The sequence below is a fragment of the Microtus pennsylvanicus genome, chromosome 9 (genome assembly GCF_037038515.1).
Source record: "Microtus pennsylvanicus isolate mMicPen1 chromosome 9, mMicPen1.hap1, whole genome shotgun sequence".
In the NCBI taxonomy this organism is placed as follows: Eukaryota; Metazoa; Chordata; class Mammalia; order Rodentia; family Cricetidae; genus Microtus; species Microtus pennsylvanicus.
The window spans coordinates 44,098,305-44,112,404 of record NC_134587.1 but is presented as its reverse complement, the minus strand read 5'-3'; the positions used below and the strand labels follow the sequence as shown (position 1 = coordinate 44,112,404).

The window sequence follows — 14,100 nt, the reverse complement described above, 5'->3', positions numbered from 1 at the left end:
CCTTCTCTGCCATGTACAGGACACCTGCAATCCATGACACCGGTTTGTGTACCAACTTGTAGACTCCAGGGGGCAGCACTGATTTGTGTATTCATTAGTCATCCTGTGAGCCTAGAACAGTGCCTGTGGCATATTCAATGGATACCATGCAATCTGAAATGGGAATAATGAAACTGACTTTTTTTCTCCCACTGGAAACATTTTACTTTGGCTAGAACTCACTTGCCAGGGAGGATGATCCCACTATACTTAGTGCCACAGCCTATTCAATGGCAACGGGAACACCAAAGCCTCTGGTCTGTACAAGGCTCCAGAGCCTCCTCTCTTGATTATAAAAGCTTGGATGTGTGGGGCCAGCTGGACAGCAGAAGGCACAGCCAACCCATTCCAACTACAACGGTGGGCGCTCTGTGTGATGCCATGCTCCCCCTCCAGTCTGGACATCACAAGATTCTTCAACTTCCTGTGTGGGTGAGGGACATGTTGTTGACTACTAGAGGAGCAATGACCACAGAAAACATCCAAACCAAGAGATTCTGGAGGCCAGGGGTTGGTAAACTGCCTATCACCCAGAATTCCACCAGCCACCTTTTGTGCAGGCTTCTGGTTTATAGCCTACAACTGGAGAATGGCTTTCTCTTTTTTTCCCTTATTTATTTATTTGTTGGTTTTTCTTTCTTTCTTTCTTTTTTTTTTTTTTTTTTTTTTTGGTTTTTCGAGACAGGGTTTCTCTGTAGCTTTGGAGCCTGTCCTGGAACTCCCTTTGTAGACCAGGCTGGCCTCGAACTCATAGATATCCACCTGCCTCTGCCTCCCGAGTGCTGGGATTACAGGCGTGCGCCACCACCGCCCGGCTATTTGTTGGTTTTTCGAGACAGGGTTTCTCTGTGGCTTTGGAGCCTGTCCTGGAACTAGCTCTGTAGACCAGGCTGGTCTCGAACTCACAGAGATCCGCCTGCCTCTGCCTCCCGAGTGCTGGGATTAAAGGCGTGCACTACCATCGCCCGGCTTTGGTTTTCTTTTTTAAAGTTTATATAAACACCTACATAATAGTCTGGACTTTGTTTCTTCTAAAACACCACCTAGTCCTTTGTGTTTACAGACCCTTAACATAGTCAAACTAAACTCCTCAGCTTTATAGTCAGTAGCCTTTCTTACAAGCAATCCTTGCAAGTAACTGGAGATGCTGGGTGGCTGCTGGTGGTTGATATCAGTAGATAACGGCAGCAGCCTCGACACAGCTGAAAAAGTCTCGAAACCTGAAAATGAATTCTATGCATGTTCCCAGGGTGAAGCACGTTCAACAGCCAGTGGCTCAGGACAGACATTGTTCTAAATTTGGAGCTATCTGATGATAGAGCCAAGTTTCCTTCCCTTTTCTTACCCACACCCAAAACAACACCCCACACTTCTCATGAGAAAAATCCCTTTACACTTATAGTTTCCATTCCCATAGCTGATCCCTGCTGAATGAAAAACCAGTTTATGTAAGGTTCGAATTATACACCAACTGTGTACAAAAGGAAGCCACTGTGCGTGTCAATCTTTTGGTACCACATCTGCCACACAGGAAGCCATTGGCATTGCCTAATACCACATCCCACCAGCTACTGGCCACTGCTATACATGCTACTGTGTTGCATTTTATATAGTACATGTGACACATGCTGTTGTATACTGGTTGTATTTTTATAGGCATTACATTCTACATGTAAAATGTTTTGCATGTTACAAAATACATATAGATGTAATATGTAAATATGAGAAAAGCTGTGCAATGTGCTGTTTCCTGTCAGTACTGCATATAATGTCCCATCCCTGTTAACGACAGTGGTGATAAGATCCAAGATGTAGGATTTCACATCCACCTTAATTCCCCCACTGTTAAAATTAGGTAACCATTTTAGAAACCTTTACCCTCCTATCCTGAGACATGCAATTTCAAAAGGATGCCACACAACCTTCAGCTTTTAGCCCCTCCTCATCCATCCCAGTTATCCACATTCTGAGGTGCTGCATGTATCGCTCCAAACTGCTCTCAAAAGCTAATTCAGAACACCACAGCCATGTATTGTGGACACATTTATTTATAGGCCAGGTCTCAATATGTAGCCCAGGCTGGCCTTCAACTCAAGGTCCTCCAGCCTCACTCTTCTGTATGGATTACTGGGGCCTCATCACTTATGAGCAGTTGGGAAAAAAGGACAAATTGGGTTGATTGCCTCGCAGCCCATCAGCCAGCCCAATACTAACAATGCAAGTACTCCTGGGCTCATTCCACACCTCCCACAAGAGAATAATTTTTAATAATCATAACTCTCTGGGAGACAGAAGACAAAAGTTAATGACAACAAGTGGACACCCTTAAATAAAGCTGATCCTTGTTCACTGAAACTTGGCACTTAAACGCAACCAAGGAAAGCCCAAAGCAGAGAACTATGGGGAATAAGAGCGTGGTGACCAATGCTTTCCCTCGGATAACCCATCACTGTGGCACTGATGTGTTCGTGACCAGCTGGGGAATTTACGTCTCACTCGTGAGATGTTAACAGACACCTCCCCTCTGAGAAAACAACAAGGTGCGCTCCTTAAAGCTATTTTTATGTTCCCGGCTTGGGAATGTGATGCTGGGAACTTATCGTAAGGAAACCATGCAAGAGCATCACACAGCTCTGGTCCTGGAGCTCCTCAGTGTTGCCCACCTGCAGGAGCCAGAACGGCAGTGTCAGCATTCAACAGCAGATGGTTCATTTAACAGTGTGCAACATTAACATGGTAGCATGCCACCATCATTACAGTAGCTATGGGGCCACACAGAAGCCTGACATCAAAGGGGGAAATTACACACACATTCTTGTGACCATAGAAAAACATGGGCGTGTGCATGTGCAGGGCTCTGGAAAACAGTAGCAGCTATAGTTTCTGTCCTTTGTGTTTTCTTCTGTATCTTAGCACTGTTTTCCTTAATAATGTGGCATCTTGGCTGAGGGTATGGCTCAGGGGCAGGCTGCTTGCACACCATGCACAGGCCCTGTGTTCCATCACCAGCACTAGGAGATGGGAGGGATAACAAATAATGTAAGACTGTCTCATCTAAAGTAAAATGTACATTCTCTGTATCTGACTGCCAAATAACTAGAAAACGAGAGTATTCAACCCTGATACCCTAGTTTGAAGGCATGCCACTGTGTAACTGGAAACAAACAAAACAAAACAGTGGCCAGTAAGGGAGAATTGAGTCACCTGGGTAAGTACTACAGCAGAAATATTCTGGGAGTTTTGCACCATAAACAATGGTAACCAGGGCACATAGACACTGGTATTAACCCCCAAAGAGTCCTTTAAGGGTATCACCATGAGCCGGGCAGTGGCGGCGCATGCCTTTAATCCCAGCACTCAGGAGGCAGAGGCAGGTGCATCTTTGTGAGTTTAAGACCAGCCTGGTCTACAGAGCAAGTTCCAGGATAGGCTTTAAAGCTACAGGGAAACCCTGTCTCGAAAAACCAAAGGACTATCACCAAATCCTCTCATTGAGAGGAGGACACTGGTAGAGAACTATCTAAACTCACAGAGCTGATGGCTCTGGGAGAGAGTCGACCTAAGGTTTATGCCCACGGACCCAGTAAATGCAGGGTTCTTTCCAGTGAGCAATGGATAATAACAAGCATTCCTAGCAAACAGTATACATTTGTAAAATTTACTACTGTATAGTAAAGGCCTCATCACTCATCTCCCTTAGCCACCATGAAGCAGGCCAACAAGTGTGAAGCTGGGTCTGTGGTCAGAGTGAGACGTGGCCCTTGTGTGCTCTGGGTGGACATTTATGACCCAGCACGTGGATATCCAGCTGCATCAGATGCCTCTCCACTGCACACACACGTCTAAACACCTCTGCTGGCTACAATCCAAATCTCTAAATCCACCCCTGCTGCGCTGAGGTAGAGCCTCTCACCCCCACCTATCCTCTGTCGGGTTCTTTCCCAGCACAGCAAGTCCCACTTAGTCAGCCTATGAGCAGAAGCTTTTCATAGTCAGCCCTTCCTGGGAGGGTGTTAATTTCCCTGGCTACCACCCACACTGTGTGCAAACACATCACTAGCATCTCCATTCACCAGCCTGGTGGTACTGGCTGCTGCCATCTTAGGAAGTGGGTAGGGTGGAAAGACTTCTCAGTGGTTAGGCTGCTTTTCCAGAGGACCTTGGTTCAGTCCCCAGCACCCACATGGTGATGCACAATCTATTTTAAGGAGATAATAACTAATTTGCAATTGTTGCACATCTGCCCGTGAGAGACTTCCTAGAGCCAATATAAAAAAGGAAGGACGAGTCTGCAGAGCAGCAGAGAGCTGGGACACCCACACCATCACACAACTTCAATTTTCCAACCTCCCCAGCCCACAACATGGAAACAAACTGACGAGAAGGGCACATGGGATTGCTTTTTAAAATAGCCTTCAGAGCTGGGCAGTGTTGGCAGCACTTAATCCCAGCACTTGGGAGGCAGAGACAGGTGGATCTCTGTTGAGCTCTAAGTCAGCCAGGTATACATTGTGAGTTCCAGGACAGCAAGGGATGTTACACAGAGAACCTTGTTTTGAAAAATCAAACAAATAAGTAAATGAATAAAAATTTTTAAAAAGTAAATAAAATAGCCTCTAGAACGCAACAAGGCTTGATTCATCATCGCTGGCTCTGGCAGTGTCTACGCAGAGTTCCAGCAATCACGGGGCAACAAGCTGGGAACAGTGGCAGGAGCTTCTGGGGCTGTCCCAGCAGCAGCCACTGTGGACACTCCATTCGTTCATCCGTTCCCTAGTGTGTCAGAGACCCTGACGATGTGGCCTGGAGCTACCACTCATTGAAAGAGTGCTGGAAATGGCCCTGAGGTCAGGGTCAGACAGACTTTGAGAGGGCAAGCGTGGTCCCAGGTGTACCCTACATAAACCAACCCACCCTCTGAGAAAAAAGTAAGTTGGAAAGCATGGATCACAGTTGTAATGATCTGTTCTGTCTCTTTAAGAGACAAGCCACTCCTACTCCCTCCCCTGTCTGCTGAGACAGGCTGATCTTCAGCTTCCAGCCTGAGTTCCTCCAGTTTTCTGTCTCCCTCTCAGAGAGGCAGCTTCTCCCTTCTCTCTCTTCTCTCCCCCTCTCTGCTCTTCTCCCCTTCTCCCCTCCCTTCCATAAACACTAAATAAATATCCAACCTCACTCTGCCTATCCATGTCTCTGTCTCTCGCCCACTGCCGCCACCACGTGTCTCCCTGCCCTGGACCAGCCACTGCTGGGGACCCGCAGCCTTCCCTGCCTGGGACTGGCTGCTCTCAGGGCCCACTGCCTGCGGCCACATGGCCCACTGCCACTGATTGGGGACCTGCAGCATTTTTAATAATCCATTTCAACAGTGGCTCTGCTTGCTATGAATGAACCATCAACTATGGCCCTACAACTGCTCTCACTACAGTTAGTGAACAAAGCCAAACAAACCTCAAACCTTTCTGTAATTTTGTATATAAATCCAGTTATTTCCAATGAAATACAAGTTAAGCTAAGTGAGTTTGTGCTTGTTTTTATTTCACACATGTAAAAACACGCTGAAGAGAGCTGGTGATATAGCTCAGTGGTAAAGCACTTGCCTAGCGTGGGTGAAGGCTCTGGCTGCACTGTTCAATAGTGCACCACAAACCCATCACCTGGTTCCTGGCACTTGTTAAGATTTCCCCTATTTTGCTCATCTGGAAGTTCTCACTATCAGATGTATCATTCTGCTGAATTGTGTCAGGATAATTACAGTAAGCATGGCTCTTTAAACACTCCAGTTTGACTATCCAAAACCAAGAGTATTCACCCACACTGCTCAGTACCAAGGAAAATAAGGACAGGGGCTGAGGGTGCATGCAGCTCAGGGTTGCTTAGCAAGTTCCAGTGTTGGATTCAATACCAAGCACCAAGAGAGAAAGACGTGTTCCTAGCACGAGCTCCTAGTTACTTGCTATTTCGTCTTGTTAGACTGGGATCCAGTGGAGCATTCTTCAAAGAAATAGCAGACAAGAGAATGATGAGGGACATTCAGCAAGGCTAGAACTTGACAGCAAACTGACATCCCACCTATTTTCCCTATTAAGTGGAGAACTTTCTCTAACCTGGTTCCAACAGATACTGCTAACATTCCCAGGCATTTCTTTCCAGTTGCTTCTTTATTCACAAACACACACTCAGTCACAGTTACAAGGGGACTGCCAACCACAAACCAAGCATGATGCAGCTGTTAGACAAGACCTGGAAAGATGACTAGGAGTGGTACACACCTGTAATCCCAGCACTGGGGAGGCCGAAACAGAACTCCAAATCTGAGACCAACCTGATGAGACAGCAAACTCAGGGCCAGCACAGGCTGAATAGTGAGATCCTGTCCCCAAGTCCCGTAAGTGCACACCTGCCAGGTGCTAGCCTAATGGGTTAGCACTACTGAAAGAGGTGTCTGAGACAGAGCTGCCCCATCACTGCTGAAGGTCATGTGCTGGTCCTGGGGCACTGTGGCAGTGCTACGGACCCCAGTCTTTCTTCCCTCAGAGCTGACACCGCAGCTCTGAGGTGTCAGGGTTGGTGCTGAGAGAGGTTGTTGCATCTCATGGTGTGGAAAACAGGTGAACAGGATGGGAAATCACACTTAGAAACTTTTAACAACATTCTTTACACCAAAAAAATGACAAAACACTCCAACTCCTGGATAACAAAACTCTTGACTTGGATTAGAGCCTAAAAATTGAACGAAGTCGCCTGGCGGTGGTGGCGCACACCTTTAATCCCAGCACTCAGGAGGCAGAGGCAGGTGGATCTCTGTGAGTTCGAGGCCAGCCTGGTCTACAAGAGCGAGTTCCAGGACAGAAACCAAAAGCTGCAGAGAAACCCTGTCTCGAAAAATCCAAAAAAAAGAAAAAAAAATGAACGAAGTCAACACAGAAACGCCTGAGCTGAACCACCTACCAGTTACACCAGTCATTATGAAGAGATATGTGTTTCAGTCCTTAGAAAGGCCACAAACTGAGTTCGCTCTAATCTGGAAGGTAGCTTCCCAGGCTGATTCAGCTGGGCCAGGATCCCGGATAAGATCACCCTCTTGCTGCCTACAAAATGGGGGGAGTTTTCTTACCTTGTTTCCAGGGGTACAGATGGCTTTGTTTCAGGGACTTCTGTCTTTCAACAGCATTGCCCATCCCTAACACCAGCCGATCACAGCACCTTTCCCAGCCCAGGCGGCTCCACTGAATGGCGAGAAGGAAGCAAGCCACTGGCTGAAAGGGGACTCATCCCTGGGAGGTCACAGCAGCCCCAGGCAGAGCCCCAGGAGGGCTGACACACCCTCTGGAGAAAGCAGGAACTCTGTCACTCTAAAAGGCCTCAGCTTCTGGCCTTTCAAATTCTTTGGTGGTACTGGGAGGAAACTAGAAGGAAGGGTGTTCCCGCCCCACTGGTGGCTGCAGTAATCACTGCATTCAGCAGCTCTTTCCTTGGCTTCCTTTGACATCACTCACTATTCACGAGTACAGCAGTGGCCTGGGGGGGGTTCGGGGGGGGGGTAACTGCTCTCCTCTCGCTGCTGCTGCTGCTGCTTTCCCAGGGGAAGAAGAAATTAGTGACCCAGGTGCTGAAAGTCACAAAGGGCCATTCTAGGGTGTGCAGTGAGTAACCTCGCACAGACCCCTATCTCACACCTTCTATTTAAGGTCTGTCTCAGCCCCATGACATGGTCTTCATGGTCCAAGGAAACAGGCTGATCCCATTAATACTGTGTCTCCAAGAGAAAAACAAAACACTCAGATGCAAGTGATGTCTTCAATCACAAAGGAAACAAAATGCTAACACAGCCTTTCAGGGTATGCACCCTGAGTTCTAAACCCTGATTCTATCTGAAGAACAATTTTCTGGAGAAGGCGTCACGCCACCTGGTTTGCAGGAAGAAAACAAGGGCATGAAGTCTGGCGAAAGGAAGAAAAAACCAAGGTGGGTGTCAAGTCTAACTTATTTCAACCCCCCACAGCAGGGACTAGAAATGCTGCTAAGGGAATCAGGGCAAGAATGCCGGCTCTGGACACAGTCAGACCTTCAAACCCAGCTCTGTCACAGGTGTTGCCTATAAAGCCAGCAGCCTCAGTTTTCTGATCTGTTAAGTGGACACATCACCAGTCCACTTCTGCCACTTGCGCTAGATCCACTTAGGAAAGCTTAGTACATGTTCTTCATGACTGTCTCCTAACTTCAGACTCCAAAGCTACAGCAGATAGGAAGGAAAAGCCCGCGCTACAGGTTAGTCAGTGGCACACAGGAGACATGTTCTGTGAAACTGGTTGGCAAGGCATAGAAGCAAACTGAAGTAGCCTGAAGACAGTACCCAAAAGCAGAAACACAGAAAAGCTTAGCGCTCTTTCCACCCCGGGTGCTGCTCCAGCCAGCTCTGGAGAAAGGCCCCACTAAATGAGGCAGGATGGGGAAAGAGATCCTCAGGTGCTGTGTTTTCCTCCATCCGTACAGAACACATTTCAGAAAATCACAGCCTGAGCTTCCAAACTTGGCAAAACAAAATCATACCCAGTGCATTTTTCCAAGGTTGATGCAGAAATGAGAAGCAGGAGGGTGCTGTTTCCCTCACTGCACACTGAGACGCCCCCGTCACAGTGAAACCACACACTGGACAAACCGACAGCAGGAACCGCATGCCTGTGTAGCGCAGCAAAGCTGCACATCAGTCAAGACTGATTTAAACCCAGCTTGACCCCTGCTAGCCACACCTGACCCTTTTCACGAGCCGGAGTAAATTCATCTGTCTCTATTAAACACCCGAACACCTTTCCTCAGGGAAGTTCCAGCTACAAATATGCCATCTGATCTTGCTTCTTCCACACTATATATATATGTTCAAAACCAACACACTAAAGAGCATCTGGTTAGATCCTGTATTTTTAACATCTTCCACTTAGACAAAGTTTCATTTTATTAGCATTTGGCAAATAACTTACGCAGCTGCCCACTAGGACAAGATCCTGTCAGAAGTTCTACTTGGCATCGCTGAGGTGTGGATGGGATGGAGAGTGAAGGAGAGAACAGTGAGAAGTCCCACCTGGTCCCCACGCTGGACCAGGTTAACTACACAGAAACCACCTGAACCCAGGCAGGGCTTCTGCCCTGGTGTGTCACCCACATCACCACTGCCCCTACTGCTCTAGAAAGTCACTGCTGCAGGGATCTGATTATGATGGATCCACATGGTGCATGGGCTCAGGGTCTGGTGAGATGCTTCAGCAGGTGATAGAACTTGCCTCAAAAAGCCTGATGACCAGAGTATGGTCCCCTAGAAATCCATGTGGAAGGAATCCTGAAAGTTTTCCTTTGGCTGTCACACATGCACTGGGCATGCGCATGTCCACATTCACATATATATACACTCACATGTATCTCTACATACAATAATAATAACAACAGCAAATGTGTACAGAGCTGGGCTCAGGTTCTGCCTTCTTAGTTCTGAGCTGTTACTCTGGTGGCAGGGTTCCCATGAGCAAATGAACTCAAGATCCAAATAGTACATCTACGGATAACACTGGCAAACAAACAGAGCTTTCCCAAGAGCACAATTTTCTTGAAGACTTGGTAGCTCAACCGCTTCTGAGACAACCCTGGTTACAAATGTTCAAACCTGTGCTGCTTCAGCGGGGTAGGGGAAATGAGCAGAATAGTCCATGTTTAAGGATTCCCCCTGAATTGTCAAGTCAGAGAAAGTATCCCTAGAAACATCCCAAAAGGTAAATATGCTTGTCAGTCAAGACTGTCTGCCACTTCCTGTGTAGGGAGCCAACAGGAGATGCTCACAGAGAGGACAAGACAAAACCTGAAGGACAGTGGGACAGGGTAGCTCCAGCCTGTGATTTCAGCACTTAACAGGCTGAAAGAGGAGGACCCCATGAGTTCAAGACCACCAGCCTAGACTATACTGTGAGTTCCAGGCCAGCTGTAATACGAGAAAAACCCTGTCTCAAAGACCAAAGCAAACAAAAGCCAGTGCCACCAGAGTGGAGGGCCCTATTCACAGCCACCAAGGCCATGCTTCCCATGTCCCACAAACACCGAAGGCACGGGGAGTGCACCTCTTTCACACTACAGAGAAGCAGGGGGGTGGGGTGGGAGATCATCCTTGCCTAGGAAAAACTTCCTCCTGACCAGAGAAGGAGGAGGACTGGGTAGAGGACGGGACAGAAACTGGCTTTGGAGAACAGCTGGCCTGGTTTAAAGCTCTGAGTGTACTTCTGAGCTGGTGAACTGTGACACAGAAAGGAATCAAGGAATCGCTCTGAACCTTATTTTCTCATGTATGTAAACTGTATACTATCAAGTCACCCAGCCACCCTTGGAAAGGCAGCTCTAAAGGCTGAAAAGCTCTAAAGTAAGAGTTACAAAGTGTTGGCACACAGCAGGCCCTTAATGAAGAACAGCTACTGTTGCTGGTTTCATTGTGATTATCTACAAACTACAAGCCTTGGCTGCAACTGGAAGAAATGATTTACCCTCCCAAGAGCTGGCCCTTGGAGCTCAGAGCTGCCGCTGCACTGCTAAATAGCTCACTTCCCTTATATAACTAAACTAATACTTCACTTATGGCACTGTGAATATCTGAGCCATGGGAATATTTTGATTGTGGGAAGCAACATAAACCAGAAATGTAACACTCTGGACTAAAGTTCGAAACATTTTAGGGAGAGTTCTCCTCTCAGCTCCCCTCATGAACTGCAGGATGCAGAAGAAATCTAAGCCAGGGTTGTACAGGGCACTGCTCACTGCCAGGATACTGACTGAAATGGCTCAGAAAGAAAAAGCCCTGCAGGAGGTGCCAGTGTGGATACCCCCACAGGGGCAAAGAAATAGCACGGGGCTCTTGGGTGGTGCTCAGGAGCTGACACCCAGCTTTGTGTGTGTCTGTCTGCTGGGAGGAAAGTCTGATGCTGGTCATTTCCCTCCTGGAGAAAATACAACAATACGAGGAAGCACAGAGCCTGGTGGGAATGTTCCATGGGGGAGGGGCTGGGGGAACCTGTTCTGCTGAAGCTCAAAAGGCTGAGCAGAGCAGAGGTCAGATGTCAAGGTCAGGCATGAGGCAGAACTCAGTGGCCAAATTTTTGGGTCATCTGCTGACGTCCTGCACAGCAGGCAAAGGCCCTTGAGTGGAGTGTGTCACAGAAGCACCAGGATCCTCTTCTGAGACTTGTGCATACTCACAGCCAGCTTCAGAATGAGGCTCAAGCATCAGAAGTCACACACAAGTCATTTGAGTACCATGCTGAGAGGCATGCTGGGGAAGCACAGCCCCTAATTCAAACAGCAGGTCAGGAAAGAAAGAAGGATGAGAACTGACAGATGGACAGCAGGGTGGTCCAATGTCACTGAAAGTACACAAAGGAAGTGGTGAGCATGGGACAGGAAAGGGAGGGTTCTTTCCTTAAAGTGTTGTATCATATTCATGTATTTTTCTGGGATGGGAAGTTCATGGTTTTCACCCCCTCAAAAGGCTCTAAAAAGTCAAGAATCACAAAGTTTGTCTAAATCATTTCAATGAAATGGGGAAACTGAGTGTCTTAGTTATGATTCTATTGCTGTGATAAAACACTATGACCAAGGTGACTTAGAAAGCTTGGAGGCTCAGAGTTCCAGAAAGTTAAGAGTCCATGGTCATCATGTCAGGCAGCAGGGCAGCAAGCAGGCTGGCATGACCCTGGAGCAGTGAGTGGCCGAAAGCTGATATCCTGACCCACAGAGGCAGCTGGGAGAGGGTTGCTAACTGGAAATGGTGTACCCCTTCCCCTCATGACACATGTCCTCCAAAAGCCACATTTCCTAATCCTCAAACGACTCCCAGGATGGCAGACAACCTGTAGATGAGTCTCAGCGAATGAGGCTCCATAGCTGGTCCAGGTTTTGTTTCTGAAGAACACCTGTCCGCCACTGAGCTCAATTCTGAGAGCTGAGGGTGCCCCAATGAGTCAACTGTGCTGCTCGCTGGTAGATCCAGAAGGGAGCTACACACTGGCATGACCTGTGTGTAGCTCACCTGTTGCACAGACCTCAAATCGACCCCTCGCCTCCCAGACCCCTTGAGATGGCTGGTCTTTAGGGATCTCTTGGCAAATGGAGACTATAAATGGGGACCATTCTGCCAGGACTACTGTCTAGCTCTGAGCCAGGAAGAAGAAAAAGCCCACCTGGAATCCTCAGCTCTGCCTAGAATTGGAAGAAAGGCTGTTTGTTGGGTTTTGTTTGCTTGTAAATGGATCTCACGGATCTCATGTAGCCCAGGCTGGCCTTGAACTCCGGCCTCTTATGTCCCAAATTCCAGGGTTACAGATATGCTCCAATACAACTGGTTTTAGAAGGAAGTTTAAAAAATTAATCAGAAATAATTGGCCACATTTTGATGGCACTGAATTATGGGGGGGGGGCGCTAAGCACACACAGAATCCTTGCACCATCATGGCTTCCTGGAATACCTGGAGTAAGTCTGAATGTTGATATCCAGAGGCCTTTGAAGCTTGGCCCCCACACCACCTACCTCCCTCTGCCACTCTCCCCTCATACCGAATGTATGTCCGGGTGAAGCACTCACTTCTCACCTCTGCAGCTGACTCTCAACGGAGTCCCATAATCTGTCCCACTGATGGCGCTGCTGCTCTAAGAGAGGCTAGACACCTCTTCTACCACCTCTGAAGATTAGCCTCTGGCTCCTGCCCTGAACCTCTCTGAACTTTGAGTCAGGGGAGCAGCATTGGCAAAGGCTGAATGACAGGAGAAGGTAAGGGATGAGGCAGGCATGAGCTAAGGAAGAAAAACAGGGTCAGGTGGCTACAGACACACAAGGTGGGTCCAATCTACCCTCTAGTAGCTAAATGATAAAGTCATTTCTGAGGCAAGAATGGAAACCAAGTGACCAGCTACAAGGGAACAGCAGAGACCGGTAGCCTTGGAAATTATCCAGGACAGTCAGGGGCGTTCCAAGATGCAATGGGCAGGCCCAGGACTGGCAGGCTAAAGCAGGAGAATCCCGCATTTAGGAGCAGCCTCGACTAGATGGGAAGCTTGGAAGGCGGCACACACGTCTGGATACATGTGCTATGCTCTTAAGGATGTGTGGTGTGCCCCTCAAATTCACAGTCAAGTTGTAATCCCAGTAAGTGGTTCATGAGATGATTGGTTGGTGAGGGCAGTACCCACATGTGTGGGGACAGAGAGACTCCTGGTCCCTTCCATGTGAGGACACAGCAAGAAGGCACCATCTTTGGACAGGAAAAAAAGAGGGGCTGAAAATAGATATTTGGGGACAGGCTCTGTTTAGAGCAGTGGTTCTCAACCTTTTTAATAAATGTTACAACCCTTTAACACAGTTCCTCACAGTGTGGTGACCCCAGTCATAAAGCTTTGTTGCTGCTACCTCATAACTGTAATTTTACTGCTGTTGTGAATCGTACACTAATTATACTTGGAGATAGAGGTTTGCCAAAGGGGTCACGACCCTTAGGTTGAGAACCACTGCTTTAGAGGGCCTGGATCATGCGGAGAGGGATCAGAGGTCTCATCCCAGGACATTCCAAACTGAAGAGTTCAAGAGAGTGAAGACTCAGGCTGGGAGGAAGCCGCCTGCCCTTCTGGGTTGCATCTGGACCGGAAGAAGCCTGTCAGTATTTACCACCACACTGGGAGAGGGTTGCTGTGCTATGTGGCTTCCAACAGATTTAAATTTTGCGTTCAAACTAGATGTCTAGTTTTAAAATGTCGTGTTTATCATGACGACTCATACATCATCTTAATTAATTAGCTAATATCCCAAGGCACACCATACATTAAGTGAGAGATCCATCAGTTTTTCACGCAGCTGAACTGCTGGCCACCTTCTTGTCAGAGCCGATCATCCGTCTGGTCTCCTGAGGAAAACAGGCCTCGCTCACCCCGCTCTCTCTCAGAGCCATCTTCAGACTGCAGTGGCTTTGGGAGAATGTTTTAAGCTACTTCTCCACATTACCAGGGTTTGTTTCAGTGCCAGGCAGGGACTTCCACTTAGCT

The 14,100-nt window shown here is 47.9% G+C and overlaps 1 protein-coding gene across 14 annotated transcripts in view; it reads right to left on the bottom strand.

Moving 5' to 3' along the window:
- Rapgef1 (Rap guanine nucleotide exchange factor 1) overlaps positions 1 to 14,100 on the bottom strand; it is a 118,728-nt gene that overhangs the window by 89,039 nt on the left and 15,589 nt on the right. For 3 of the 14 annotated variants that reach the window (XM_075985622.1, XM_075985625.1, XM_075985629.1), the window contains exon 1: positions 7,154 to 7,328. The exons of 5 other annotated variants lie outside the window; for them this stretch is intronic. In XM_075985622.1, the coding sequence (XP_075841737.1) occupies positions 7,154 to 7,217 (64 nt within the window). In that variant the 5' untranslated portion in view covers positions 7,218 to 7,328. Of the gene's footprint in view, positions 1 to 7,153; positions 7,334 to 14,100 lie in introns of those variants that run through there. 6 more of the 14 variants (XM_075985626.1, XM_075985628.1, XM_075985633.1 and 3 more) reach the window with 4 other exon arrangements.